Below are 24,991 nucleotides of genomic sequence, written 5' to 3' on the forward strand. Positions count from 1 at the left end.
GGGCGGGGCGGCGGGCGGGGCCTGGCCCATCGCGGCCGTGGCAGCCGGCAGGCCCGGGCTGGGCGATGTGAGGAGCCGGGACGGGCCGCGGAGCCGCCCAGGGTAAGAGCGGAGCCGCCGCGCCCCCAGAGCCGACCCGCGGTGGGCGGCCCCGGCCCGGCCCAGCCCTCCCCGCTCCCCTCCCCTCCCCTCCCCGCGCCGGGCCGGGCTGCGGCGCAGAGGCCCCGGGCTCCCGGCTCGGCGGGGCCGCCGCGGCCTCCTCCGGCCCCGGCTGCTCCCGGCCCGGGCACCGGCTGCTCCCGACCCGTCCCCTCCAGCCCCGGGCCGGTGCAGCTCCAACCTGGGCTATAAATACCCGGTGCCGGATTAAGCGAAGTAGGACACGGGGGGGGCGAGGAGGAGGGTAGCGGCGGGTAGGGGGCAAGCAAGGGCCGGGCAGGGCACGGGTGCACCGGGCTGGGCTCAGCCCCGGGCAGGCGGCACCGGCCCGTTCCGCGTCCCTGCGTCCGTCCGGACCCCACTCCGTCCCGGCTCTGCCCCCCGGGACACCGGCACCGCTCTGCCCGGGCGCAGGTCCGTCCCTGCGGCGCTGCGGGATGAAGCTGAAGAAGCAGGTGACAGTGTGTGGAGCTGCCATCTTCTGCGTGGCTGTTTTCTCCCTCTACCTGATGCTGGACCGGGTGCAGCACGACCCCACACGCCACCAGAGCGGGGGCAACTTCCCCAGGGTGAGCGGTGGGGCCGTGGGGACGGGCGAGTGGGACAGGGACGGCACTGCTCGGGGGCAGCCGGCACAGCCTGGTTACTGGGGCCAGGGCTTGTTTCATGCTGCTGTCAGTGCCCATGGGGCCCAGACCTGCCTGGCAAAGGGCAGCAGTGGCTCTGATCGTGGCGTCTGCATTACCAGAGCCAGATCTCAGTGCTGCAGAACCGCATTGAGCAGCTGGAGCAGCTGCTGGAGGAGAACCACGAGATCATCAGCCACATCAAGGACTCGGTACTGGAGCTGACAGCCCACACAGAGGGGCAGCCGGCGCTGCCCCACCACACACCAAATGGCTCCTGGGTGCTGCCCCCTGAGAGTCGCCCGAGCTTCCTCTCCGTGTCCCCGCAGGACTGCCAGTTTGCCCTGGGGGGCAAGGGCCAGAGCCCAGATCTGCAGGTGAGGAGCCGCAGTCTTGGCGCAGCAGCTCGGGGCATGTCTCTACTGGCACGAGGGGCTCCATACCAGGGTGTCCATGGGGTCCTGGCCCTGTGCTGTTGTGGGTCTCTCCATCTGGAGTCTGCCCTGAGCCCTGTCTCCCACCTGGCAGATGATGGCTGTGTATTCCCTGCTGCCCTTTGACAACCAGGATGGCGGTGTGTGGAAGCAGGGCTTTGATATCACCTATGAGCCCAATGAGTGGGACATGGAGCCGCTGCAGGTGTTTGTGGTGCCGCACTCGCACAACGACCCCGGTGAGTAGCAGGCTGGGAAGGGGTGGGTGAGCCCAACCCCTGCTGCTCTGCACATCTGCGGGGAAGGGCTGGGCCGTGCACACTGACCCCCGACACGTGCTGACAGGCTGGATCAAGACCTTTGACAAGTACTACTATGACCAGACGCAGCACATCCTCAACAGCATGGTACTGAAGATGCAGGAGGACCCGCGCCGGCGCTTCATCTGGTCTGAGATCTCCTTCTTCTCCAAGTGGTGGGACAACATCAGTGCCCAGAAGCGGGCTGCGGTGCGGAGGTAGGGCTGCCCCCTGGCTGGGAGCACCAGGAGACAGAGGGAATGGCGCTGGGGAGATGAAGGCTGCCCAGGCTACAGTGCAGCACCAGGGGCTCTGCGCAGCTCACCATGCAACTGCCAGCAACCTCTCGGTGCTGCGAGACGTCAGACCCACAGCAGCGTGCAGGGACACAGAGTGTGTGACACACTCCACAGCAGGGTCTGAGGAGCTGGGGGAGGCAGGTCTCACCCACGCTGCTCCCTGTGCTCCTGGGGCTGGGAAACTCCCTCTCATCACTGTAACCCTGAGCATGCAAACTCGGCTGCAGGGCCCAAGTGGTGCCAGCACCTTGCAAGGCCCCGGGCACCCTCAGGGGGTGGGAGACCTGGAGAGCAGCACTGTGTGGTGGGAGATGTCCCCATTGTCACCCCCCTGCCCTGGGAGGGCTGGCGTGGAGGACAGAGGGATCATGGGCTGCAGGGCACAGTGAACGGTCATGGCCTGCATGGGGATGGGCTCTGGCTGGGCCCTCAGTCAGTGCGGTGCTGTGGAGTGACATCTGTCCATTGTCTGTCTGTCCATGTGGGGACAATGTGGGTGGTGGGACACGGCAGCCAGTGTTTGCAGAGGGTGCGGTGGTACCAGGTGGCTCCAAGACTGGGGAGGCTCTGCCATGGACATGCAGCTTGTCACAGGGCTGTGCCCGGAGCTGGTGGTGTCTTGCGTGTCCCCCTCGCAGGCTGGTTGGCAATGGGCAGCTGGAGATGGTGACGGGTGGCTGGGTGATGCCCGATGAGGCCAATTCCCACTACTTTGCCATGATCGACCAGCTGATTGAGGGGCATCAGTGGCTGGAGAAGAACATTGGTGAGAGCTGGGGGTGCCGGGCAATGGGGGTGGTGCTGGCAGGGATCTGCTCGATGTGCCCGTGGGCACCCCCACCTCGTGGGGCTGACGGGTCTGTGTCCCCAGGCGTGACACCCCGATCCGGCTGGGCCGTTGACCCCTTTGGGTACAGCTCCACCATGCCCTACCTTCTGAAGCGCTCCAACCTGACGGGGATGCTCATCCAGCGCGTGCACTACGCCATCAAGAAGCACTTTGCTGCCACCCAGAACCTGGAGTTCATGTGGAGACAGACATGGGGTGAGGGGCTGCCAGGGCAGCAAGGGCAGAGGGGGCCTTGCAGGATGGGTGGAAGCGGGGAACAGCTACTGACCACTTTGCTGTGTGGCCGGTGAGCCTGGCTAGGAGGTGGTGGCTCTGCCCAGTGGCAGTTTTGTCCTGTAGGACAGCCCCAGGGTGCCTGTGGGACCCCTGCTTGGGGACAGGCAAGGTGGAGATATTGTTGATGCTCATCTGTCCTTGATCCTGCAGACCCAGATGCCAGCACCGACATCTTCTGCCACATGATGCCCTTCTACAGCTACGATGTGCCCCACACCTGTGGGCCAGACCCCAAGATCTGCTGCCAGTTTGACTTCAAGCGTCTGCCAGGTGGCCGGATCAACTGCCCATGGAAGGTGCCTCCCCGAGCCATCACCGATGCCAACGTGGCAGAGCGGTGAGTGCTGTGGGGACAGGGACCGCAGCTCCGAGCCCCAGGGCCCTGCCCAGGCACCAGCTCACGCCCTGGCCCCCATACAGAGCCCAGCTGCTGCTGGACCAGTACCGCAAGAAGTCCAAGCTGTACCGCAGCAAGGTGCTGCTGGTGCCCCTGGGAGACGATTTCCGCTACGACAAACCACAGGAGTGGGATGCCCAGTTCCTCAACTACCAGCGCATCTTCGACTTCCTCAACTCCCAGCCCAACCTCCACGTCCAGGTACATGCAGGGGGGTCTAGGGCAGCACAGGGGGCTGGGGAGAGCAGGGCCCCACTGAGGGTTGTGAAGAGCCCAGTTTGGGGGTGGGCAGTGTGGGAGGGGCAATGTGAGCTGTGGCAGCTCCCCATGTACTCAGGGCTCTGTGCATGTCCTGCAGGCGCAGTTTGGGACGCTGTCAGACTACTTTGATGCTCTATACAAGAAGGTGGGCATCGTGCCGGGGATGAGACCGCCCGGGTTCCCGGTGCTGACGGGGGATTTCTTCTCCTACGCGGACCGGGAGGATCACTACTGGACGGGATACTTCACCTCCCGGCCCTTCTACAAGAGCCTGGACCGGGTGCTGGAGGCCCATCTCCGGTGAGGGGGTGCGGGCTGGCCCCACACAGGGGGTGTGTGCTGGAGGCAGAGTTGGCCAGGTAGCACCTGGCGCCCTGGCCTGTGCCTGGTCTGTGCCCAGTCTGTGCCTGGCCACCAGCACGCTGGGGATCCCAGCCACGGCCCAGGCAGTGCCAGTGCCTCACCCAGCCCCAGGGCAGCGGGTGCCACCACCTGCCCGCCCCAAGGCTGTGTCCTGTGCACTGTGGGTGCACGGGCTGGGCTGCTGCTCCTCGGGGTGCCAGGGTCCGTGGTGACCTGTTGTTGTGCAGGGGGGCAGAGATCCTGTTCAGCCTGGCGCTTGCCCATGCCCGCCACACTGGCACTGACGGCCGATACCCACTCTCTGATTACGCCCTCCTGAGCAATGCCCGCCGCAACCTGGGCCTCTTCCAGCACCACGATGCCATCACTGGCACCGCCAAGGAGGCCGTGGCGGTTGACTATGGATCCCGGTGCGTGCAGGGGCCAGGGCACGGCTCTGGGGGGTTGGTGGGCACAGGGCTGGGACCGTGGTTGTGTGTTGGGTCCTGTGGTGCCCCTCTCCCAGCGGCTGTTGGGGGGACGCTGGGACAGGATGGGACAGTCACGGGTGGCTCACTGTGCCTGTGCCCCAGGCTGCTCCACTCTCTGACCAACCTCAAGCGTGTCATCATCAATGCTGCGCATTACCTCGTGCTGGGGGACAAGAACACCTACCACCACGACCCTGCAGCACCCTTTCTTGGCATGGTGAGCAGCACTTGCCCCGTGGCTCCATGTGCCCTGGCACACCAGGCCATGCTGGAGCAGCTGTCCCTGTGTCCCCAGGGAGAACAGCCTTGCCTGCCTGTGCAGTGCTGGGCAGTGGCACGGGGAAGGGGTCCCAGCCTGTGCCAGTGTTCCTGGGTCCCATGGCGGGTACCTCCTGGCTCTGATTGCTCCTCTCCCCAGGACGACATGCGCGCCAGCCAGGACTCCCTCCCAGAGAAAACCGTGGTCAAACTAGGCACCTTGCCCAGGTAGGTGCTGCCAACTTGGCTCTCGGGGCTGTGGGGCCATGGGGGACAGCGAGGGGGTGCGTGGGCCTCATGGGCAATGTGGAGCATATGGGACACTGTGGGGCTGGGATCGCCATCCCCGTGTGACCCCCAGCAGGTTCCTGGTCGTGTTCAACCCGCTGGAGCAGGAGCGCCTGAGTGTGGTGCCGGTGCTGGTGGACTCCCTGCACACACGTGTGCTCTCCGAGGAGGGGCAGCCCCTGCCCTGCCAGCTCAGCGCGCACTGGGGCTCTGCCACCGACGTGGTGCCCGATGTCTACCAGGTACAGGGTGCCCTGGTGCCCAGTCCCCCCGCATTTCAGCCCGCACAGCCCCATCACATGCTGCTCCCACGGCTGGGACACCCCCTCAGCCCTCACCTCTGGCAACAAATGTCCCGCATCCCAACGCAAGCCCCCACTGCTTCGGAGTCCCCCGCAATACCCTTCAGCAGAGGCCACGGCAGTGCCGCACTGGGTCTTTGCCAGCAGGACCCGGTGAGGGCTGGCTCAGGCCTTGGCGCTGCCGCAGGTGTCGGTCCTGGCCCGGCTGCCCGCACTGGGGCTGCGTGTGCTGCAGCTGCACGAGTCCTTCGGCCGCCCCACGCTGGCATCTTCCGTGCGCCTCTACCTGCACGGCCGGGACCTGCCCGTGCACCAGCAGGAGGCCATACCCCTGCATGTCTTCCCGGCCGCCGCCAATGACTTCTGCCTGGAGAACCAGCACCTGCGCGCCTGCTTCTCGGGGCACTCGGGCCTGCTGCAGGTGAGTGCGGGGCTCTGGTGGCGAGGGTGAGGAGAGAGGGGACATGGCACTGTGCGCTCACGCTGTGCTGGCCTGTACCCTGCAGAACATCCGCCGAGCTGGGGAGGAGCAGGAGCAGCGGGTGAGCAGCGAGTTCCTCGTCTATGGCACCAGGACCTCAAAAGACAAAAGCGGAGCTTATCTGTTTCTGCCTGACGGCGAGGCTAAGGTACGGGAGCCTGCTGGCAGCCATGCCCATGGCCCCGCGACAGCCCTGCCAGCAGCAGCTCAGCACAGCCCTCCTCTCCCAGCCCTATGTCCCCAAGGACCCCCCGGTGGTGCGGGTGACGGAGGGACCCCTCTTCTCAGAGGTTGTCAGTTATTACCAGCACGTACAGATCATGGTGCGGCTTTACAACGTGCCAGGTGAGACACGCGTGGCTGTGCCGAGGCAGTTGCTGGCCTGGGGGGAGCAGCCCCTCACTGCCTGCCTGCAGGGGTGGAGGGCCTGTCCCTGGAGGTGACCTGCCTGGTGGACATCCGAGACCACATCAACAAGGAGCTGGCCTTGCGCTTCAGCACAGACATTGAGAGTGACGACACCTTCTTCACAGACCTCAATGGTTTCCAGGTATCTGTGGGCCTGGGGAGGGACAGCAGCGGGGGACAGTGCTCCGGCACCGTGGAGCCACCTCCGGTGCTGAGCCCTGTCCCTCGGCAGATCCAGCCCCGCAGGTACCAGCGGAAGCTGCCACTGCAAGCCAACTTCTACCCCATGCCCACCATGGCCTACATCCAGGACGCGCGGAGCCGCCTGACGCTGCACACAGCCCAGGCGCTGGGGGTGTCCAGCCTCGCCAGCGGTGAGCTGGGGGCTGGGGGGCCGGGGGCCGTGCCCTGGGGAGCCGTGGGGCTGGTGCAGGGTTGGGACTGCCCTCGGCCAGGGATGCTGAGGAGGAGGGTGCCACAGGGTGGGTGCAGGGGCATGCTGCAGGTGGGCAAATGGTGTCCTGGTCCCTCTGTCCCTGGGGGTTCCCCAGCTGTCCCCAGTCCCGTGGGAGTGTGTCCACGTGTGGCAGCTGAGGGTGCGGGGTGACTGGCTCCTGCTGATGCTGGGGTGGTGGGACCGGCTCTCCACAGGCCAGCTGGAGGTGGTCCTGGACCGTCGCCTCATGCAGGATGACAACCGGGGCCTGGGCCAGGGGCTGAAGGACAACAAACGGACTTGCAACCGCTTCCGCCTGCTCTTGGAGCGCCGCTCCACCGCCAACAAGGTGTGTGGGCTGCGAGGCTGCAGGACCAGGCTCGGGCATGGTGCTGCTTGCTGGACAGCCCAGCCAGGCCATGGGACATGGCAGGAAGCCACATGTGTATCAGGGTGCAGGCTCTCTTCCCTGCTGCCCCTGGCCCTGCCATCATGCTGGCATGGCAGAGGGACAGCTCTGCCTGGATCAGGGCTTTGGGGAGGGTGGGACTGTGGACCAGGGTCTGTCCCACAGCCGGGATGTGGGGCCATCCCCCTTGTAATTGTGGTGTTCTTGTGCCGTCCCCTTGCTGCTCTCTGTGCGTGCACCATGTCACCTGTTCAGAGCTCCGGCTTCTTTTCCAAACTGGCCTCCATGTTTAAAGCCTTGGGCTTCCCCGGCGCCAGGACTGGCAGCCCAGAGGTAATGGCCGGCCTGGCCCCACCACCTCTCCCTGTCTCGTGCCCTAGCCACTAGCCACTAGCCTAGCCAGGCCCTGTAGCAGAGCCGTAGTCTGACCATGAGTAGCCAGGCCCATGCAGGCTGCCCAGCTGCAGACGCCTGCACTGTTTGGGCACCGGGTAGGAGGTCACACGGGGGGTCAGCTCTGGGTGCCTGGTGCTGGCGGATGCCTGATCTGTTGGCGCTGCTGGGGAGGCTGCGATGAGCGGGAGGTGCCATGGGCCCTGTCCCGGCTCTGCCCTGTGCTGCCGCTCCCTGGACCCACACTGACCCTCCTGCTCTTGGGCAGGTGCAGGATGAGCGCCCCGTCAGCTTCCCCTCGCTGCTGAGCCACCTCACCTCCATGCATCTGAACGCTGAGGCTCTGGTCCTGCCCATGGCCCAGGAGAAGCTGCCCCCACTGGCTCTGCGCTCGTTCCTTCCCCTTTCCACCACCCTCCCCTGCGACTTCCACATCCTGAACCTGCGGACGCTGCAGGCAGAGGTGAGCTGTGCCCGGGAGCAGGGCGGGCATGGCCTGAGGCAGCAGGACTCGGGTCTCGCACCTGCTGTCCTCAGTGTCACAGCTCACTCCCTGTCTCCCGGCAGGACGACTCACTGCCCTCGGCCGAGGCAGCCCTGATCCTGCACCGCAAAGGCTTTGACTGCAGCCTGGAGGCCAAGAACCTGGGCTTCAACTGCACCACCAGCCAGGGCAGGGTAAGAGCCGCTGCTGTCTCCCTCACTGCCAGGTCAGAGCCGAGCTGGGCTCTGGCATGGCTGGTGCCAGAGCTGCTCCCTGTGCTCTTGCCAGGCCAGGATGGGGGCTACAGGGGACCCCTGGGTCTCCAAGCTCCAGCGTCCCAGAAATGGTGACTGGTCCAGAGTCTCATGGTGCAGCACGTGGCCCTGCTCTGCCCCTTGCCCGGGCAAAGCTGGAGGATGTTGGTTTCTCACAAAGCGGGTCTGGACTCTTCTACGAGCCCCACACACCCAGGGAGGGAGGGCAGGGCCTGTGCTGGGTCTGTGGGGTGCCCTGGGTGCTGTGAGGTCTGCGAATGGGCTACAGGCACAGCGCTTGGGGGGCAGCGCCCTGCTGCCAGGCCCTGTGTCCCACCTGGGCCACCCGCCCTTCTCCCTCCTCTGTCCCCAGCTGGCCCTAGGCAGCCTGTTCCAAGGGCTGGAGCTGGGGTCCCTGCAGCCCACCTCGCTGACGCTGATGTACCCGCTGGGTGCAGCCCCCAACAGCACCAGCATCCACCTGGACCCCATGGAAATCGCCACTTTCCGCATCCGCCTGGTGTAGTATCTCCGGGAGCGGGAGAGGAGCAGTCAGGCCAGGCAGCATGGGAGCGGCGCTGAGCCCTGCAGCACCAGCATGGCCCGGGAGCAGCTGGGCCAGCGCACCCGGAACAGGCGAGCAGGCACTGGGCAGGAGGTGCCGGACTTTGCAAAGGCTGCTGCCTTCTAATTTATTAGTCCTGTGTTCTCAGATTTCAGAAGCTGCTGTGGCAGGGCTGCCTGTGGCAGGGGCTGGACATGGCTCCAGGCAGTGGGTGGGCAAGGCTGCCCTGCCTTGTTCCCATGGCTGCCCCTGGCGGTGCACAGGCTGGGCTCCCCCCGGCCCGTGGGGCAGCACAGGGGCTGCCAGGAGCCTGGTGGGGTTGGGGCAACTGCCCGAGGAGCTGCTGTGCACTGGAGACCAAGCTCGCCTGGAGCTTGTAGGAAACACGAGGCTGTTTTCCAAGGCACCTGGTCTGTGTCTGATTTGAGGTTTTCACACTGTGGGAACGATGAGCAGTAGGAACGATGCTCTGGTGCCCAAAGTGCTCGGCCAGCAGATCTGTCGTGTCCCAGGGGCTCTGGGAAGCCGTCACCAGGAGCATCCTCTTAGTTGCCATGAGGACCGCAGGGGTTGGCACACTCCCTGAGAGCCCCGGGGCTAATTACTGTGGAGGGGAGAGGGCCGCAGGGAGGGCTGGTAAAGCTGAGCTCAGTCTCAGTCCCTGCGCAGCCCTGGGCTCAGCTGTGGCCCCAGGCACTGGCAGAGATGGGCAGAGCGTGTGGGGATGTCACGGAGCATCCCCAGGAACAGCTGAGCCTGGACAGGGCTGGGCTGCGACCCCCCTGGGGGTTGTGCTGGGGCATGGGGACCTCAGCCCTGTGCTGGCACCACGTGGCACCGGCAGCCCTGCTGGGGCCTGGCTAATGATGCGGCTGGCGGGGGGCCAGGCTGCTGGTGTGGGGGCCACTGCCTGCAGGGTTTGGCTGCCAGGGGCTGTGGCACAGCCTGTGCACTGCCCAGGGAGCTCACCCCACACCCCAGCCCGTGGCCCACGACACTGGGATCCCCTGACGGGCAGACATGCCCAACCAGGGCCCACAGCCCCAGCATCCGTACCCGCTGCAGGGTGGGGAAGTGCCTCCGGTCCTACACTTGGCCCTGAGCAGCTCATTAGCGATTCTCCCTCCTCCCAGCCCAGTCCCTGTGGAGCAGGCAGGAGTGCAGGAGGCTCTAATGGCTCTAGTGGCTCTTGATGGGCCCGATGGAGGCGGGAGCAGGAGGGGCTGTGGTTTCTGCCTCTGCTGAGCCAGAGCTGCCTCTGCCCAGAATGAGCAGGGAAGATGCTCAGTTGGCTCCTGCTTCATCTGCTCCTCGCCACAGCTCTGTGCCCCGGCCTCCTTGGGACAGGTACGGCCCCACTGCCGCTCCCTCCGCTCCCTGTGCCTGTCCTCCCATCCCTGCTGGGACTGCGTCTCCGTGGGTTGCTCTCCAATGGCCTGATGGAGGTTGGGGGGCCATGCTGGGGAGGTGCCCAGGCATGGTGGTGCTGGGGCTGGTCCTGCTGCAGCGTGTCTGTGTCATGGCAAGTGCGTACCTGTGGGGTGGTGGCCAATGGGAAGGGGCTTCAATACAGAGAGACTGGGGATGACCTGCTGGCCTTGGGGCTTTCCCCTCCCCTCTGCTGTCATCTCGCTCTTCCTCTGTGTTTGCCCTTGCTGGAGCGATGGCGAGCACTAGAGGTCATGTCAGCTGCAGGGCTAGGGCCAGGAACCGACAGTGCTGGGGGGGCTGTGCTCAGCTCCCACCCCTGACCCAAGCCCACCCCAAGGACTGGGCTGGGGGCTCCTGTGCTCAGGGGGTACAGTCCCATGGGCCTGGGGTACACCCAGCCTGGACCATCCCTGCTGGTGCTGTGGGAGGCTCTGCTCTGCAGCATCCCTGCCCGGGCCACCTCGCTGGAGCTGGCAGCACCCCCAGCACTGCACAGGCTGCCCCAGCACCGCGCTGGCCCCCCAGCACTGCACCGGCTGCCGACTACTCAGCCGCGGGGGTGAGGCCCAACACGGGCCCTGTTCTGGGGCTGGCAGCCCCCACACCAGAGCCGTGCCCCAGCACTTGCCCAGCTCAGCATCTTGCTGCAGCCCTCGTGCAGAACCTGCACCTCTGCGAGGGCTACGTGGACCCTGACGGCCGTGACCACCCCGGCTTCTACTGCCCGCGGCTGAGTGACCCGCCTGGCCACCGATACTGCTGCCGGCCCGGCCCGCGCGCCCTCAAGTCCTGCTGCTCCCAGCTGGCCCTGGAGGCCCTCACCGGGGTGAACGTCTCCAGCCTGGCCAGCCCGGGGCTCCTTCGGTGAGCAGGGGTCAGCCCGGCAGTGCTGCTCGGGGAGGGGGCAGCTTGGGCTCTGGGCTCTGGCACAGCCCCAGCGCTGGTGTGCTGTCACCCCAGGGCCCAAAGCTGTCCCCAGCCGGGCCCTCCCTGAGGGGTATCACTGTGCCGGTGGAGTTCATGGCTGCCCTGCCCCGCAGGAACCCGCTGGCCCTGCCCTTCGTGGGGCTCTACGGGCTCCTCGTCCTCCTCCTCATGGCCGTCGACCTCCTGCACTTCTACCGGACCCGGCGCTGCGGCCTCGGCCGCATCCTGCCCCGCGCCCGCCACCCGTCCCGCACCACCCCGGGGGGCCGCCTGTCCCGCTCCCGCCCGCCCTACAGCTCCCGTCGCCCCGGGGGACTCCGGCTGCCCCACGCCCCCCCCGGCCGGGAGTGCTGAGGGGGCGAGGGGTCGGGACCTCTGCCCGGGGGTGCAACGGGGCGGGGCGGATGCGGGGGGAGGACACGGGGGGAGGACACGGGAGGGGACACGCGGGGACACACACACGAGGTCGCACGTGGCCGGTACCAACACCGCCGGTCCGCGGGGCGGCGCTGGAGGCTCCGCCCTTCCCGGCTTTTCCGGCACCGCCCCCATCACGTGACACGGGCGGTGGCGTCGGGGTTCCCCGGGCGATCTGCGGTGACGTCACGGGCGTGTCCAGAGGGGCGCGATGGAGGCGGCGGTGAGCGAGCGGCAGGCGGGCCGGGGCGGAGGGGAGAGCGGAGCGAAGAGGGGGGGAACGGATCCGGGAAACGGAGAGAAGGGAACGGAGCGGGGGGGAGCGGAACGGGGAGCGGCTGGCGGGGCCGGACCGGACCCTGAAGCACGGGGGGCCGGAGGCGGTGGGTCCCAGGGGCAGCTGCTCCTGGGCGTCAGGGCCGTGTCCGCCACCCCGGTCTGCGTGTCTCAACCGGTGTCCGTCACAGGTGACAGCGGAGCAGCTGCGGGCGCGGGGCAACGCGCTGTTCCAGGCGGGGGACCACGCCGCGGCCCTCGCTACCTACACGGAGGCGCTGGGGCTGTGCGACAGCGGGCCGGAGCGGGCTGTGCTGCACCGGAACCGGGCGGCCTGCCACCTGCGGCTGGTGAGCGCGGGGATATCGCGGTGTCACCGGGAACCGGCCCGGCCGGGTGCGCTGCCGGGACCTGCCCGGCCCGGCCGCCTCCGACTGCTCCGCGCCTGCGCTGGGCGGCCCCACCGGTCCTCGGGCAGGAGCTGCCGGGCGTTCCCCCTACTCCCCTTTCCCCTGCTCTGCCCGCCGTGCCGTCCCCTGTCCCTGCTGCTGTGCTGTCCCCTGTCCGGGCTGTGTGTGCTCTGGGGCTGTTCCCAAGCCAGTCACAGCGTCCCTGGGTTCCCACCCTGGAGCTGTCTCGGAGGTGAAGGAACACAGGAGCTGCAGGGGCTCGAGTGGGTCAGGAGCACTCGAGAAGCATCAGAGGGCCCAGGGCTCCTCGGGGAAGGACAGGATGTCCCCTGCACTGGCTCACTGTCCTCAGTGACACTGTTCCCCCCTCACACCCCGTGTCCATCCCTGTGGGTGGGCTGAGTGGGGTCTGTGCAGGCAGCACGTCAAGCGCTTCCCTTCGCTGCCTCTCTTTGCAGGAGGACTATGCCAAGGCAGAGGCTGATGCATCTAAAGGTCAGTGGTGGCTGGCGGGGGACCGGGCTCTGTGATGCCCATCCGGGCAGACCGGAGCAGCCGGGGCTTTGCTCACCCGCAGCCATTGAAGCTGACGGCCGGGACGTGAAGGCGCTGTTCCGCCGCAGCCAGGCGCTGCAGAAGCTGGGCCGCCTGGACCAGGCTGTCAGTGACCTGCAGCGCTGTGTGAGCCTAGAGCCCAAGAACAAGGCCTTTCAGGAGGCTCTGCATGCCCTGGGCAGCAGCATGCACGAGAAGGTGAGCGAGGAGTGGTGCAGGGGCTGCTGTGACCCCCTGCGCTGGGCTGAGTGGGGTGGTGAGGGCTGAGCTGCTCGTTCTGCTCTGTCCCAGATGAGGACCATGTCCTGCACGGACTCAAAGGTGGAGCAGATGTTCCAGATCTTGCTGGATCCTGAAGAAAAGGATGAGGACAAGAAGCAAAAGGTTTGGGCTCTGGGGAGTGGAGGGTGTTGCAGCTTGGCTGGAAGGCAGGGAGGGCAGAACAGTGTTCTGAGGTCAGGGCTGCTGGCTGAACAGGGCTGCCCAGGGTGTCCTGCCAGCAGAACATGCTCTCTGGAGGTTGGGGGCAGAGGTGGGTGCCTGCGGCTGCACTGGCTGCCCAGCTGGCACCTTCTGGGACATTCTCTGCACACGGTGGGCAGGTGATCCAGATGTCACTCTTCTTTCCCAGGCTGTGCAGAACCTGATTGTCCTGGCACGAGAGGAGCCTGGAGCAGAGAAAATCTTCCAGAGCGATGGCGTGCGGCTGCTGACACAGCTGCTCGACACGGCCAAAGCCGACCTGATGCTGGCAGCCCTGCGCACCCTGGTGGGACTGTGCTCCGGGCACCGCTCTCGGGTAGGTTTTGCCACAGCTGAGCTCTCCCAACTGGCCCAGGGCAAATCAGTGTGGGGGACACTGAAGCATGTCGGGCAGGGGAGCGTTGCTGGCCTCTGCCTGTGGCTGCTGCAGCCCTGCTGAGGAGAGCAGCTCCAAGCTGTCACCTGCCAGGCCTGAGCTTGCGAGAGCCTGGTTTCGACAGAACTGTCCTGATAAGGTTCTGGGAAGCACCAGGGCTTCCCTGGAGTCTCCAGCAGACAGCTGTACTTGCACCCGCAGACCACGGCTGTCCTGGCGGAGCTGGGAGCCCCTCGTCTCTCAGCAGTGCTGGGGGTGGAGCACGAGCAGGTTTCCCTGGCTGCCTGCAACCTTCTGCACGTGATGTTCGACTCCCTGAAGGAGGGACTGCAGAAGGAATTCCGTGGCAAGGAGGATGCGGTGGTGCTGGGTGAGTGCCCGCTGCCCTGGCTGCTGTGGGGTGGAGAGGGTGCCCTGGGGGGGCCCCGACCTGCAGCCAGTTCCTCTCCCCGTGACCCTGGTCACTGCTCCTGCTGCAAAGCTGGAGCTCAGCCCAGGGTTCACACAAAGTTGAGCTGGAAGGCAGGAGCCCCTGGTCATGGCAGCATCTCCTGCCAGCCCTACCACGGTGGGGGTGAGGCCCATGGCAGCCACTGATGGCTGGGCACCATCTCTTCTGCAAGATTCCTCCAAGGATCTGAAACTGCTGATCAAGCACCTTCTGGAGCTGCTGGTGCTGGAAGGGGCCTCTGCGCATGGCCGTGACAACGCCATCAACCTTCTCATCAAGGTGGTGCCCAGGAAGTCACCAAAGGAGACCAATAACAGCCTGAGCCTCTGGGTGATCGACCAGGGTGAGTGGAGCAGACAGCAGTGTCTGCCAGGGGCTGCCACGTGCTTCAGCACTGCCCGGCCCCCTCCTGCGCTCCTCAACGCATCTCTGCATCTTGCCAGGCCTGAAGAAGATCCTGGAGGTGGGCAGTTCGGTGGGCGGCACCCCGGGCAGCCTGGCTGTGACAGAGAACAGCCGGATGAGCGCCTCGGTCCTGCTGAGCAAGCTTTACGATGACCTGAAATGCGATGCTGAGAGGGAGAATTTCCACCGCTTGTGTGAGGACTATGTGAGGTGAGCCCAGCGTTTCTGGGGCAGAGGAGGGTGAGTCTCATACAGGAAGCAGCAGCCCCCCTGTCCCCAGGCCTTTTTGCTCTTAGTGATGATAGCAGATGGCAGCCCTGCTGTGCCAGGGGTAGGGGGCAGGGCTGCATGTGGCTGCAGGTGGAGGGTGGGATTGGCCTGATCCTGTCTCCCCCGCAGGAGCTGGTTCGAGGGGCAGGAGCTGGCTGGCAAGCTGCGGGCCATCCAGACCGCGTCGTGCCTGCTGCAGGGCCCCGTGGAGGCCGGGAACCGTGTGCTGGAGCTGGAGGGGATCATGGACAGCGTGCTGTCCCTCTGCGCCTCCGTCCGCGAGGCTCACCAGCTGGTGGCGGTGGAGGCGCTGATCCACGCTGCCGACAAGGCCAAGCGCGCGTCCTTCATCACCGCCAACGGCGTCAGCCTGCTCAAGGAGATCTACAAGCACAGCGAGAGGGACAGCATCCGCATCCGGGCACTGGTGGTGAGCGCGGCGAGACGGGAGAAACAGCTGCAGCAATCCTGTGGGTCTGCAGCGTGTCCCCTCCCTGCCGGGGGCTCAGAAACACATTGGGGTGACTGTGGCTGTTCCTGCCCTGACGCTCTGCTCTGGCTGCAGGGACTCTGCAAGCTGGGGTCTGCTGGAGGCACCGACTTCAGCATGAAGCAGTTTGCCGAGGGCTCCACCATGAAGTTGGCCAAGCAGTGCCGCAAGTGAGTGCTGCTGGGGCAGGGGGTGCTGGGCCAGGTGTCCCCCAGCCTCGGCTGACGAGTCTCTGTCCCAGGTGGCTCTGCAATGAGACGATCGACGCAGGGACACGGCGCTGGGCGGTGGAGGGCCTGGCCTACCTCACCTTCGATGCAGACGTCAAGGAGGAGTTTGTGGAGGATAAGGCGGCAATGGAGGCCATGTTCCACCTGGCCAAGGTGCGTACTGGATGAGGGCCCTGGCTGGGAGTGCCCTGGCATAGTGGAGGTGTGCTGAGGGCTGTGTGGCAATCATGGTGTGGGGGTGTGTGCAGGGCCACATGGTGCTGGGAGTGGCTTGAGCCACGGGTGTGACAGGTGCCTGCTCTTGCCACAGTCGGAGGACAGGAGTGTGCTCTATGCTGTCGCCTCCACGCTGGTGAACTGCACCAACAGCTACGACCACGAGGAGCCGGATCCCCAGATGCTGGAGCTGGCCAAGTACGCCAAGCAGCACATCCCGGAGCAGCACCCCAAGGTGAGCGGCAACCCAAGGTGAGCAGGGCACGGCCCCGGTGCGAGCACGTGGGTGGGCAGAGCCCAGGGTCCTGAGTGGGGTATCCTTGGGGCCCTTGGGTGAGGTCATGGACCTCCCGGGATGGCAGCAGGCAGCAGGGTGGGTGCCAGGCAGTGACCCGACATCTGGGACAGGACAAGCCGGACTTTGTGAGACGTCGGGTGCGGAAGCTGCTGACGGCTGGTGTGGTGTCGGCTCTGGCCTGCATGGTGAAGAGCGAGAACCCGGCGCTCACCAGCTCCTGCCGGGAGCTGATCTCCAGGTACAGTGTGTGGGGGGTGGCGGAGGAGGCCGCTGCTGTCCTGCTGGCAAATTCGCATGTCTGTGCTGAATGCCAGCTCCTGGGAGCAGAATGGAGGTGTCCAGGAGTCTGGCACAGCCTGAGCCCTCTGTAGGAGTCTGTTGGGAGCCCCTGCTCTGGTTTTGTCCCCAGGGTGTTCCTGGCACTGGTGGAGGAGTCAGAGGACCGGGGCGGTGTCGTTGCACAGGGAGGAGGCAAGGTGAGGGAACGGTCCCCACTGTGCTGCTGGCCTGCGCCATGCCGGGAGCTCTGGAGAGGGCTGGTGCTCTGGAGTGGCTGTGGTTTGGCTGGGAACCCCCATGCCTCCCTCGTAGACGAGACATGAGGACGCTGGGGCTGCCATGAGCTGGCTGCTGTGTCTCCGCAGGCTCTCATCCCACTGTCCCTGGAGGGCACCGAGGTGGGGCAGACCAAGGCGGCTCAGGCCCTGGCAAAGATCACTATCACCTCCAACCCAGAGATGGCGTTCCCCGGAGAGCGGGTGAGGGTCGCAATGTGGGCAGGGTCTGGGTCTGCTCTGCGGGGCCCCTGTAGGTGGTCAGGGCTGTGCAGGGCCTCACGTGGGAGCAGCAGTGGAGACGAGGCCACAGCCTGGACTCGCCACCCTGTGTGTGCATGGGCTGCTGCAGCCAAGCATGTGTCTGTGCTGCGGGGGTGTCAGGCTGCAGGTCCCAACCCTTGCTCAGGGTCCCAGCCCTGCCCTCCTGTCCCCACAGATCTACGAGGTGGTCCGGCCCCTGGTCAGCCTTCTGCACCTGCAGCGCACAGGCCTGGAGAACTTCGAGGGGCTCATGGCATTAACTAACCTGGCTGGCATCAGCGAGAGGCTGCGGTAGGTGCGGGGTCAGGGCAGAGATGGAAGGGGCAGGGGACCCTGTCCCTATTGGGCCTGGGGACATGCTTCCCTGGGCAAGCACCATTCACACGTGCCCCCCTGCAGGCAGAAGATCCTGAAGGAGAAGGCGGTGCCCATGATCGAGGGGTACATGTTTGAGGAGCATGAGCTGATCCGGCTGGCTGCCACCGAGTGCATGTGCAACATGGCCATGAGCAAGGAGGTGAGGGCTGAGGGTCTGTGCTGGGGTCCTGGTCCCTTGCACCCCACTGCCCCCCGCTCCCCTGCACCCCCCCTACTCTTCCACAGGTGCAGGAGCTGTTCCTGGCCGAAGGCAGTGACCGGCTGAAGCTGATGGTGCTGTACAGCGGGGAGGAGGACGAGAAGCTGCGGCGGGCAGCCTCGGGGACCCTGGCCATGCTGACCGCCCTGCATCCCCCCATCTGCAAGCGGATTCCCCAGGTGGTGAGTGCCCAGCAGTGGGGTGGGGGCAGCCAGGAGCCTTCCGCTGTCCTGCATTCCTTCCCACTGGTGTCCTGGAACCATGTCCTAGTGCTGCCACTAGGGCAGGGGCTGGGGGGAGGGGGGGCACGGTGGGGCTGTGAGGGGCAGGCCCCCTGTGGTGGGGGGCAGTGCTGAGCACAGCCCCACTCCCCCACAGACCGTGCACTGGCTGGAGATCCTGCAGGCGCTGCTGCTGAGCCCCAGCACTGAGCTGCAGCACCGTGGGGCTGTGGTGGTGATGAACATGGTGGCAGCCGAGCGGGAGCTGGCAGAGCAGCTCATGGCCAGCGAGATGTTGGAGATCCTGTCGGTGCTGGCCAAGGACAAGGACAAGCCGCAGGTGGCCCGGGCAGCACAGGAGAGCCTGGCCCAGGCTGTGGCATACGGGCTGATCAAACCCGGCCCCGGGCAGGGCTGAGGCCCCGGCCGGGATGTGCACACGCTGCTGAGGCTGCGCTCACTCGCTGCTCGGGGACGGTCCCGCTGCCCCCGGGGGCTGTCCCGGGGCTGGGACCGCGGCTGCGCTCGGCGGCACCTGCCGGTGCCCGGGGCGAGGGGGAGGACGGGGCTCGCCGCTGCTCTGCACCGTCTGCCTTAACTGGGGGGCCGGCTCGGGGCCTGCGCGGCTGCGCCCGCTCCGGCGGCGGGTCCGCCCGGTGACACCGCACTAAAGCTGCTCTTGGACCACAGCCCGGACTCCGTCCGTCATTCCGTCCGTCCGTCTTTCCTTCGGTCCGTCTGCCATTCCGCCCGTCCGCCGGGCCCCGCCCCCAGCCCCGCCCCGCCATGGCGGTCCCGCGCCGCTCCTGGCTCGTGTTCGGCTTCAGCCCCGAGGAGGCGGCGGGGGAACCGGAGCTGGGGCCGGGCCCGCGGCGGCTAGAGTCGGGCCTCGAGGGGATCCGCCGTGTGTGGCCCGCCTGGAGCTACGTGGTCGTGGAGACCGGTGAGCAGAGCCCCGGGTAGCCAGTGCCCCGCGTTCCTTCTGCTTCCGAGGTGCCGGTGCCCGGTTCCCCGTTCCCCCCGCGCTGCCGTGGGACGGCGGCCCCCATCCGCCTGCCCCGCGGCGCCGGTCCCCTCGGTCTGTCGTGCTCGTCCCGGGCGCCCGGGATGGACACCCGCGCCCTTCGCGTGTCGGTTCCTCCGGGGCGTCCCCGCTCCCCCCTACCGCTGCCGGTTCCCCCCTCACTCACGGTCCGCTACGGCAGGCGCAGGGCTGGAGCTGCGGAGCGCGGGGCTGCGGCGGGCGCTGCTGGGCTGGACCGAGGCGCTGCCCTCGGAGACGCACCTGGTGCTGCGGGGCCCGGCGGGGGCCCGGGCGTGGCCGCGGGCGGCGGCGCTGCGGGGCGAGCTCGGGGCCGCGCCCACCTGGAGCCGGGATCCGCTGCCGGGGAGCCCGGAGCCCCGGGACCCGCTGCCGCTGCTGCCCGGCGGCTTCGTCACCCCGCGGCCGCCGTTCTTCAGCGCTCTGCCCTCGGGGCTGCGGGCCCGGCGGCTGGTCCTGGGCTGCGAGCACGTCCTGGTGCTGGGCGCTGTCGGGGAGATCTTCACCTGGGGCGGCGGCAGGTGAGCCCGGGGAGTGGGGAGAGGCTGCGGAAGGTGCAGAAGTGTGGAAGGGGTGCAGGAGGGGTGAGGGGAGATGATGTGGTGTGTATGGAGGGAACGTGGGGGGCATAAGGGGCACAGAGGAGCTGCAGTGGGTAGGTGTGGGGAGATGGGGAGGTGGTGCAGGGATGAATGCTGAAAGTGTGGGGGATGCAGGGAGAATGATGGGGGGTGCAAAAGGGGAAGTGAAAGGTTGTGGAGATGCAGGAGGGACTGCAGGGGGTGCAGGTGAGAGGATGTTGGGGTGGGGGGGTCACCTCAGGGTCTGAGCCCCCTGATAGCTTGCAGGCAGGTGAAATAATCTAATGAAGTGATTGCATGATCAGTAAACTAATCGACTAGTAAAAACACCACTCATTACTTCGTGATCTTGTTGTTCTTCATGGTGTTGCATATAATTACTGAGTTAAAATTAATAACTTTTAAGTAATCTTAATCACATACAACTGCTGTTGACTTACAGCCCTTTCTCCTTCCCTCTGTGCTCCTGCGCTGCCTGGGGTTAGGGTACATGTCTGTGGTGCAAGGGATGGGGATAGTGGGGGACACAGGTGCTCAGGGAAAAGGGCTTAGGGTGCAGCTGGGACAGAGGTACTGGGGTGCAAGCTCTTCTCCCCCTACCCTCCCATGTCACTTGCTGTTAGTCTGTCCCCCTTGACTTGGCTCCTGCCCCACATCTTCAAGTGCAGTGAAGGGACTGGTGCTGTCCTCAGTGCTGTTCCCTACAGGTCCCAGTTTTGCTACCTGTGCCCAAATTTGGCATTTCTCACACTATCACCAAGCAATCTCAACCTCGTACATCACTGCTGATGTCGGTGCCCCCCTGTTACTCAGAGTCCCCACAGTGCTGGCACAGCTGCCGTTTGCTGGAGCTGGGTCCCCCTGAGCGCTGGCAGGGGCAGCCCAGCTTGCGGCTTCTCCCAGGCACTGGCCCCACGGTGCTCCCCGTCCCGCTGTGCGCCCCAGCCTGCACTCCCTGTCCCGCTGTGCCCCCCTCGCTTGCCCCTTGGGCAGGTCTTTCTCCTCCGGGACTGCTGGGGCCATGACTCCTGTGGCTCCTCTGGCTTGTGGCTGCGTCAGCGTGGCCTCTGAGGACACTGGCGTTCCTGTGTGACCCTGTGGTCCCTCCAGGCTGAGTCTGCTGCACTTCTCAGGATGCCTGGGCAGGTGCCCCCCACAGTACCCAGGACTGCATGGGTAGGATGATGAGAACGGATTGTCCTCACAGCCATCGACACAATCGCAGCATGCGGCATCGCCTGTAGTGCAGCCATAGGTTTGGGGACTGTCTTGTAAAGCCACCGCACCAGGGATGCACAAACACCAGTTCACTCACCGTCCCCAGTTAAAAGGTTTTTATGCTCTGATGCACTCACTAGGCGATGTGCGGTTGGGCACTGTCGTGGAGCAGGATCAGGCCCTTTCTGCTGCCCGATGCCGCAGGCATTGCGGTTTTTGGTGCATCCCATCGATTTGCTGAACGCAGGTCTCAGATGTGATGGTTTCGCTGGGGTTCAGAAAGCTGCAGTGGATCAGAGCAGCAGCAGAGCAGCAAACAGTGATCGTGTCCTTTTCCTGGTGCAAGTTCGGCTTTGGGAAGTGCTTGGAAGTTCTTCTGGTCCAACCACGGAGCCGGTCATTGCCGGTTGTCATATAAAATCCACTGCTTGTCACACGTCACAATCAGATAGAGAAACGATTTGTTGTTGTTGCGTAGAGTAAGAGAAGATGACATTTCAGAATTACAATTTTTTTGCTTTTCGGTCAGCTCACGAGGCACTCACTTACTGAGCTTTTTTTGCCTTCCCAATTTGCTTCAAATGCCGAACGACTGTCAAATGGTCCATGTCAAGTTCTTCGGCAGCTTCTCCTGTAGTTGTAAGAGGATCAGTTCAATGATTGCTCTCCATTGGCCATTGTCACCATGATCCCCATCGTCAAGGTTCTTGTCTCCTTTGCTGTGCGTCCGTGAGGGGTTCCTGCGTCAAATGCGCTGCTGATGTTGCGAGTTGTCTCTGCTGCTTTACAACCCATTTTGAACTTGAATAAGAAAATAACTGGATTTTGCTTTTTAGTTTAACGTAATTTCCATAGTCTAAAATAAATATCAAATAAACAGCAAGTAATAAGTCAGTAGCAAAAAAACCCCATAAAGCGAGAAAAGCACATTCAAATGATGCATAACATAACCACATTTATTCCAAATCAAATGGCAAATTCCAACAATGCAAGAACTGCAATGACTTTTGCACCAAGCTAATGTTTTATCTCGACAGCCCCTTCCAACTCTTCCTGCTTTTACAACAGCTCTGACAGTTAAATCCAGGTGTGCGTCGTGTTCCACATGCTCCCTGCCACCCCCAGTCTGTAACTGGGCTCTCAGGGGTCCAATCTGTGTTGAGTGGCTGCTGCTGCTGAATTACAAATGTGTGCTGGGCACGCGGCCACTGAGCCCCTGCTGGGGTGCAGGGTCACCCTTCTCCCCACCCCCATCCCTGTGTCCCCTTGCACCTTCTGCCTTTGGGACATGGCCATGGTGGGGGGGGGTCCTGGGTCAGCAGCAGTGCAGGCAGCGCAGGCAGCAGTGCAGGCAGGAGGGGCTCCTTCAGGACTGTGGGCTCACAGCAGTGGGGGGCTGTGGGTCTTGGAGGGCAGCGGGGTGCAGGAGGTGTCTGTGTGTCCCCGCAGGCATGGGCAGCTCGGCCATGGGACACTGGAGTCGGAGCCGCAGCCACGGCTGCTGGAGGCGCTGGCCGGCGTGGCCATGCAGGCGGTGGCAGCCGGCGGGTGGCATTCGGCCAGCGTTAGCGGTGAGAGGCCGTGTGGGGCATTTGGGGTGGCTGTTGGCAGTGCACGGCCTGGACAGGACCAGGACCCGCTCCTGCGGTTGTCCCACATTCCCAGGGAGCCCAGTGCATGGGGCCGTGCCCTATGCGGTGGGTGCTGGTGCACCCAGCTGCTGCCACCTGTGGGTGTTCAGGGCTGAGCTCCATTCTAGGGCTATCCCTGATGTGTCCCACACCCTACAGAGGCCGGAGACCTCTATGTGTGGGGCTGGAACGAGTCGGGGCAGCTGGCACTGCCCTCCAAGGCGCTGGCAGAGGAGCAGGCGCAGGACGACGCTGCGGGTACAGGTGAGGGTGCTGCTGCTGGGCTGGGACCGCAGATGGTGCCCAGTCTCCGCACAGCTGCTGTCAGCACCATCAGCTTGGTGTGGGGCTGGGGGGGGGTCATGCCTGGGGCCCTGGTCACTGCCAGGAGCTGAGGGTCAGCTTGTTCCCAGGGGACACTGAGGAGACAGCCCGCCAGGAGCAGCCGGCAGCCGAGGACGCTGCGTTCATCTCCATCCAGGCGTTCCCGGCACTGCTGGACCTGCCACAGGAGCTGGAGGTCAGCGCGATCAGCTGCGGGTCCCGGCACACGGCTGCGCTCACACGTGAGTCCCGGGGACCCGCAGCTCCGGCTCTCGGTGCTGTGTAGGGGCAGCAGGAACAGTCCCTGCCTGTGGCACAGCCGCTGCTGATGTGCTGTTTGCTGTTGCAGGGGACGGGCAGCTCTACACCTGGGGCTGGGGTAAGTGCTGCTGTGGCTCTGGGACAGTACAACACTACCGGAACCAGCTCTTGTTTTCTGCTTTCTTACCCTTGGCTGCTGTTACCTGCACAGTGATTTAATTTCCAAATTGGAGGGTTTATAGCAGAACACTTCCACGGTTCCTGGCTGGAGCCGTTTGAATGGGGGTACACCTGCATTTCCTCCCCCCACCCTGCCCTGAACCTGGGGTCCCATCACCCTGCACAGGCCAAGGCCCCAGGGCCACATCATGGCACAACCGTGTTGTCTGCAGGGAAATACGGGCAGCTGGGACATGAGGACAAAGCCAGCTCTGACCAGCCACGCCGTGTCGAGGCCCTGGTGGCCGCAGGGTTGCGTGTGGAGGAGGTGACATGTGGCCCCTGGGCCACCTACGTCTGTGTGCTGGAGCCCTGAGCTCCTCGCAGCCCTCTGGCTGCCTGTACCAAGGGGACATGGACCAACGTCCCCTGGCTGCCACAGGGGACACGGACCAGCTCTGCTTCTGCCCATCTGCTGCCAGAACGCCAGCAGGGGCCACAGGGCCAGGGCCTGGCCTGGTGGGGCTCAGCCCACACTGGATGGAGCTCAGAGGCTGGGGCTGGTGCCTGACCCAGCCTGTGCTGCAGCTATACAAGTGCTGAAAACACGAAAGGAAGGACTAAAGAAATGTATTAAATCTACTTTTCTGTAACAGCTGCTGTGGTGCTTTGTGTTGTGTACAAAGCATGTTCCAAGCCAGGTCTGGTTTAAATCCCTCCCTGATCCTCCTCCTCCCCCCAAGCCCCACAGCCACACCAACAGCAGTAACTATCTACACATACATCTTTTATTCCCATCAACAGTATATACAGAGTTACAGAGCAAGGGTACAAAAACCTGGAGAACAAATAACAGCAAATGGGGGTCTGTAGTGATAACAAGGTGCAAATTAGTCAGGGACAGACACAGACAAGAGCTTTGTTAACAAAAGTGCAAACAGGCCCAAAGGAAGGAGACCTGTGCAATATCCTCTGTACACCCCTGTTCCAAACTGACAGCAACGGTGTGCCCAGCCTGGAGGACCTGGGTCGCTACAGGTGACATTTGGCCTCGCTGATGGCCAAGAAAGTGAGTGAGTGGCTGAAGGTCTCACCAGGGGTGGCACACGAGGTGCACACTGGTTCCTAATGCTGCTCGTGACCTCCAGGAGAAAAGGCACAAAGAGTTTGTCGCAGCGAAGCAGCAAATCCTCCTCCTGATGAAGGAGCTGGGCCATGATCCAGAGAGCAGCTTTGAGCTGGATGTGGTCTATGAGTCTGAGGAACCTTTCTGCCTGTTGGCAGACAACATCACTGCCCTGCAGACCCTGCTGCAGCAGGTCTGTGGGCACATGGAGCCAGCGCTGCAGGGCTGTTGCTGTGTGCCGGCAGGTGTTCGTATTGTGATATAAAGAGCAGCTGCTCGGTTCTCAGCAAGTTCATTTGAGGAGCTTCTGAGAGGAGATCTGGAGAGCTGAGGTGGTGGCTTTGCTGGGTGCTTCAGCCCCTGCTACAATGGTGGGTGCTGGTTCTTCCTGCTTCCTGTCTCCCTGCGGGAGCTGCTGGTAGAGGGGCTGCCTGAGCTGGTGTGACGTGGGGGAATCACACTGCTTTCTGCAGAGGACTACATGGAGACCCTGCTTGAGCTGCATGACGCTGAGGTGCAGATGATGAAGAACTACTACGAAACACACAAAGATCTGTTTGAGGAGTGGGAAGAGAACTGGAAGCTGTTCCTGGAGCTGGAGGTACCATCTGGGCAGGAACCATTCTGCTGGGCTTGGTGCTGGGTCACAGGGCAGTGCACAGCCCGCTCCCGCAGTGCAGTTGGAAGGACCCGAGCAGGGATGGATGCTATGTCTGGAGTGCCAGTGGGGTTTGGGACTGGTGCACTGCAGGGACGGGATCCTGCAGGCTCTGTGTTCCCCAGGTGTGTTGGGCAGTGGGCCGGGCTGGTGTGTTTGGTTCCTCCTGACCCCTCCTGTACCAGAGGAAAGCAACTGACCCCAGATGCTTTACCAGCTGCAGGGGAAACCTGCTGAAAGAGGAGAAGCAGCAGGCAAAGCTGCAGAAGACCCTTTCCTGCATCTAGTGGAGTGCCTCAAGGGTCAGTACAGGGGCCTATATTATTCGATATATTCATCAATGATTTGAACGAGGGAATAGAGTGCACTATCAGCAAGTTTGCTGATGACACCAAGCTGGGAGGAGTGGCTGACACGCCAGAAAGCTG

General features: G+C 64.4%; 4 protein-coding genes across 15 annotated transcripts; all 4 read left to right on the forward strand.

Annotated features, from left to right (window-relative positions):
- The first annotated feature begins 18 nt into the window (after nt 1-18).
- Nucleotides 19-9,186, forward strand: MAN2A2 (mannosidase alpha class 2A member 2). Of its 10 annotated transcripts, none has more exons than XR_011741022.1 (25): nt 19-102; nt 574-728; nt 908-1,162; nt 1,314-1,458; nt 1,565-1,736; nt 2,456-2,583; nt 2,689-2,862; nt 3,094-3,280; nt 3,364-3,541; nt 3,699-3,901; nt 4,192-4,374; nt 4,537-4,651; nt 4,853-4,920; nt 5,054-5,222; nt 5,470-5,703; nt 5,789-5,911; nt 5,994-6,108; nt 6,180-6,313; nt 6,404-6,545; nt 6,823-6,956; nt 7,272-7,349; nt 7,678-7,872; nt 7,977-8,087; nt 8,521-8,783; nt 8,861-8,970. XR_011741022.1 is itself a non-coding variant. In XM_071813896.1 (25 exons), the coding sequence occupies exons 2-25, from the start codon at nt 597-599 to the stop codon at nt 9,169-9,171; spliced, it is 3,864 nt and encodes a 1,287-aa protein (XP_071669997.1). In that variant the 5' UTR covers nt 19-102; nt 574-596; the 3' UTR covers nt 9,172-9,186. The 10 variants fall into 10 exon arrangements, 9 of the variants coding, with proteins under 9 accessions (XP_071669997.1, XP_071669999.1, XP_071669995.1 ...); XM_071813896.1 differs by having other exon boundaries at nt 8,606-8,783; nt 8,861-9,186; XM_071813898.1 differs by having other exon boundaries at nt 908-997; nt 1,115-1,162; nt 8,606-9,154.
- Nucleotides 9,187-9,578: 392 nt separating this feature from the next.
- Nucleotides 9,579-11,424, forward strand: LOC139829000 (uncharacterized). Its single transcript, XM_071814152.1, has 4 exons — nt 9,579-9,629; nt 9,979-10,059; nt 10,586-11,007; nt 11,184-11,424. Exons 1-4 carry the CDS (start codon nt 9,579-9,581, stop codon nt 11,422-11,424), a joined length of 795 nt encoding a protein of 264 aa, XP_071670253.1.
- A 181-nt stretch (nt 11,425-11,605) lies between these two features.
- Nucleotides 11,606-18,252, forward strand: UNC45A (unc-45 myosin chaperone A). 2 transcript variants are annotated; one of them, XM_065847336.2, is made up of 20 exons: nt 11,606-11,710; nt 11,955-12,113; nt 12,632-12,668; nt 12,751-12,926; nt 13,020-13,112; nt 13,360-13,527; nt 13,789-13,957; nt 14,211-14,381; nt 14,482-14,653; nt 14,843-15,143; nt 15,279-15,373; nt 15,445-15,586; nt 15,744-15,884; nt 16,058-16,185; nt 16,357-16,423; nt 16,592-16,705; nt 16,941-17,056; nt 17,165-17,282; nt 17,369-17,524; nt 17,721-18,252. In XM_065847336.2, exons 1-20 carry the CDS (start codon nt 11,699-11,701, stop codon nt 17,979-17,981), a joined length of 2,796 nt encoding a protein of 931 aa, XP_065703408.1. In that variant the 5' UTR covers nt 11,606-11,698; the 3' UTR covers nt 17,982-18,252. The 2 variants fall into 2 exon arrangements, with proteins under 2 accessions (XP_065703408.1, XP_071670003.1); XM_071813902.1 differs by lacking the exons at nt 17,369-17,524; nt 17,721-18,252 and having other exon boundaries at nt 16,012-16,185.
- An 86-nt stretch (nt 18,253-18,338) lies between these two features.
- RCCD1 (RCC1 domain containing 1) lies at nt 18,339-23,434 on the forward strand. Of its 2 annotated transcripts, XM_065847337.2 has the most exons (7): nt 18,339-18,506; nt 18,769-19,126; nt 21,854-21,975; nt 22,195-22,299; nt 22,449-22,601; nt 22,709-22,738; nt 23,013-23,434. In XM_065847337.2, the coding sequence occupies exons 1-7, from the start codon at nt 18,350-18,352 to the stop codon at nt 23,153-23,155; spliced, it is 1,068 nt and encodes a 355-aa protein (XP_065703409.1). In that variant the 5' UTR covers nt 18,339-18,349; the 3' UTR covers nt 23,156-23,434. The 2 variants fall into 2 exon arrangements, with proteins under 2 accessions (XP_065703409.1, XP_065703410.1); XM_065847338.2 differs by lacking the exon at nt 22,709-22,738.
- Nucleotides 23,435-24,991: the final 1,557 nt, after the last annotated feature.

This window comes from Patagioenas fasciata, chromosome 12 (assembly GCF_037038585.1).
Source record: "Patagioenas fasciata isolate bPatFas1 chromosome 12, bPatFas1.hap1, whole genome shotgun sequence".
NCBI classification, from domain to species: Eukaryota; Metazoa; Chordata; class Aves; order Columbiformes; family Columbidae; genus Patagioenas; species Patagioenas fasciata.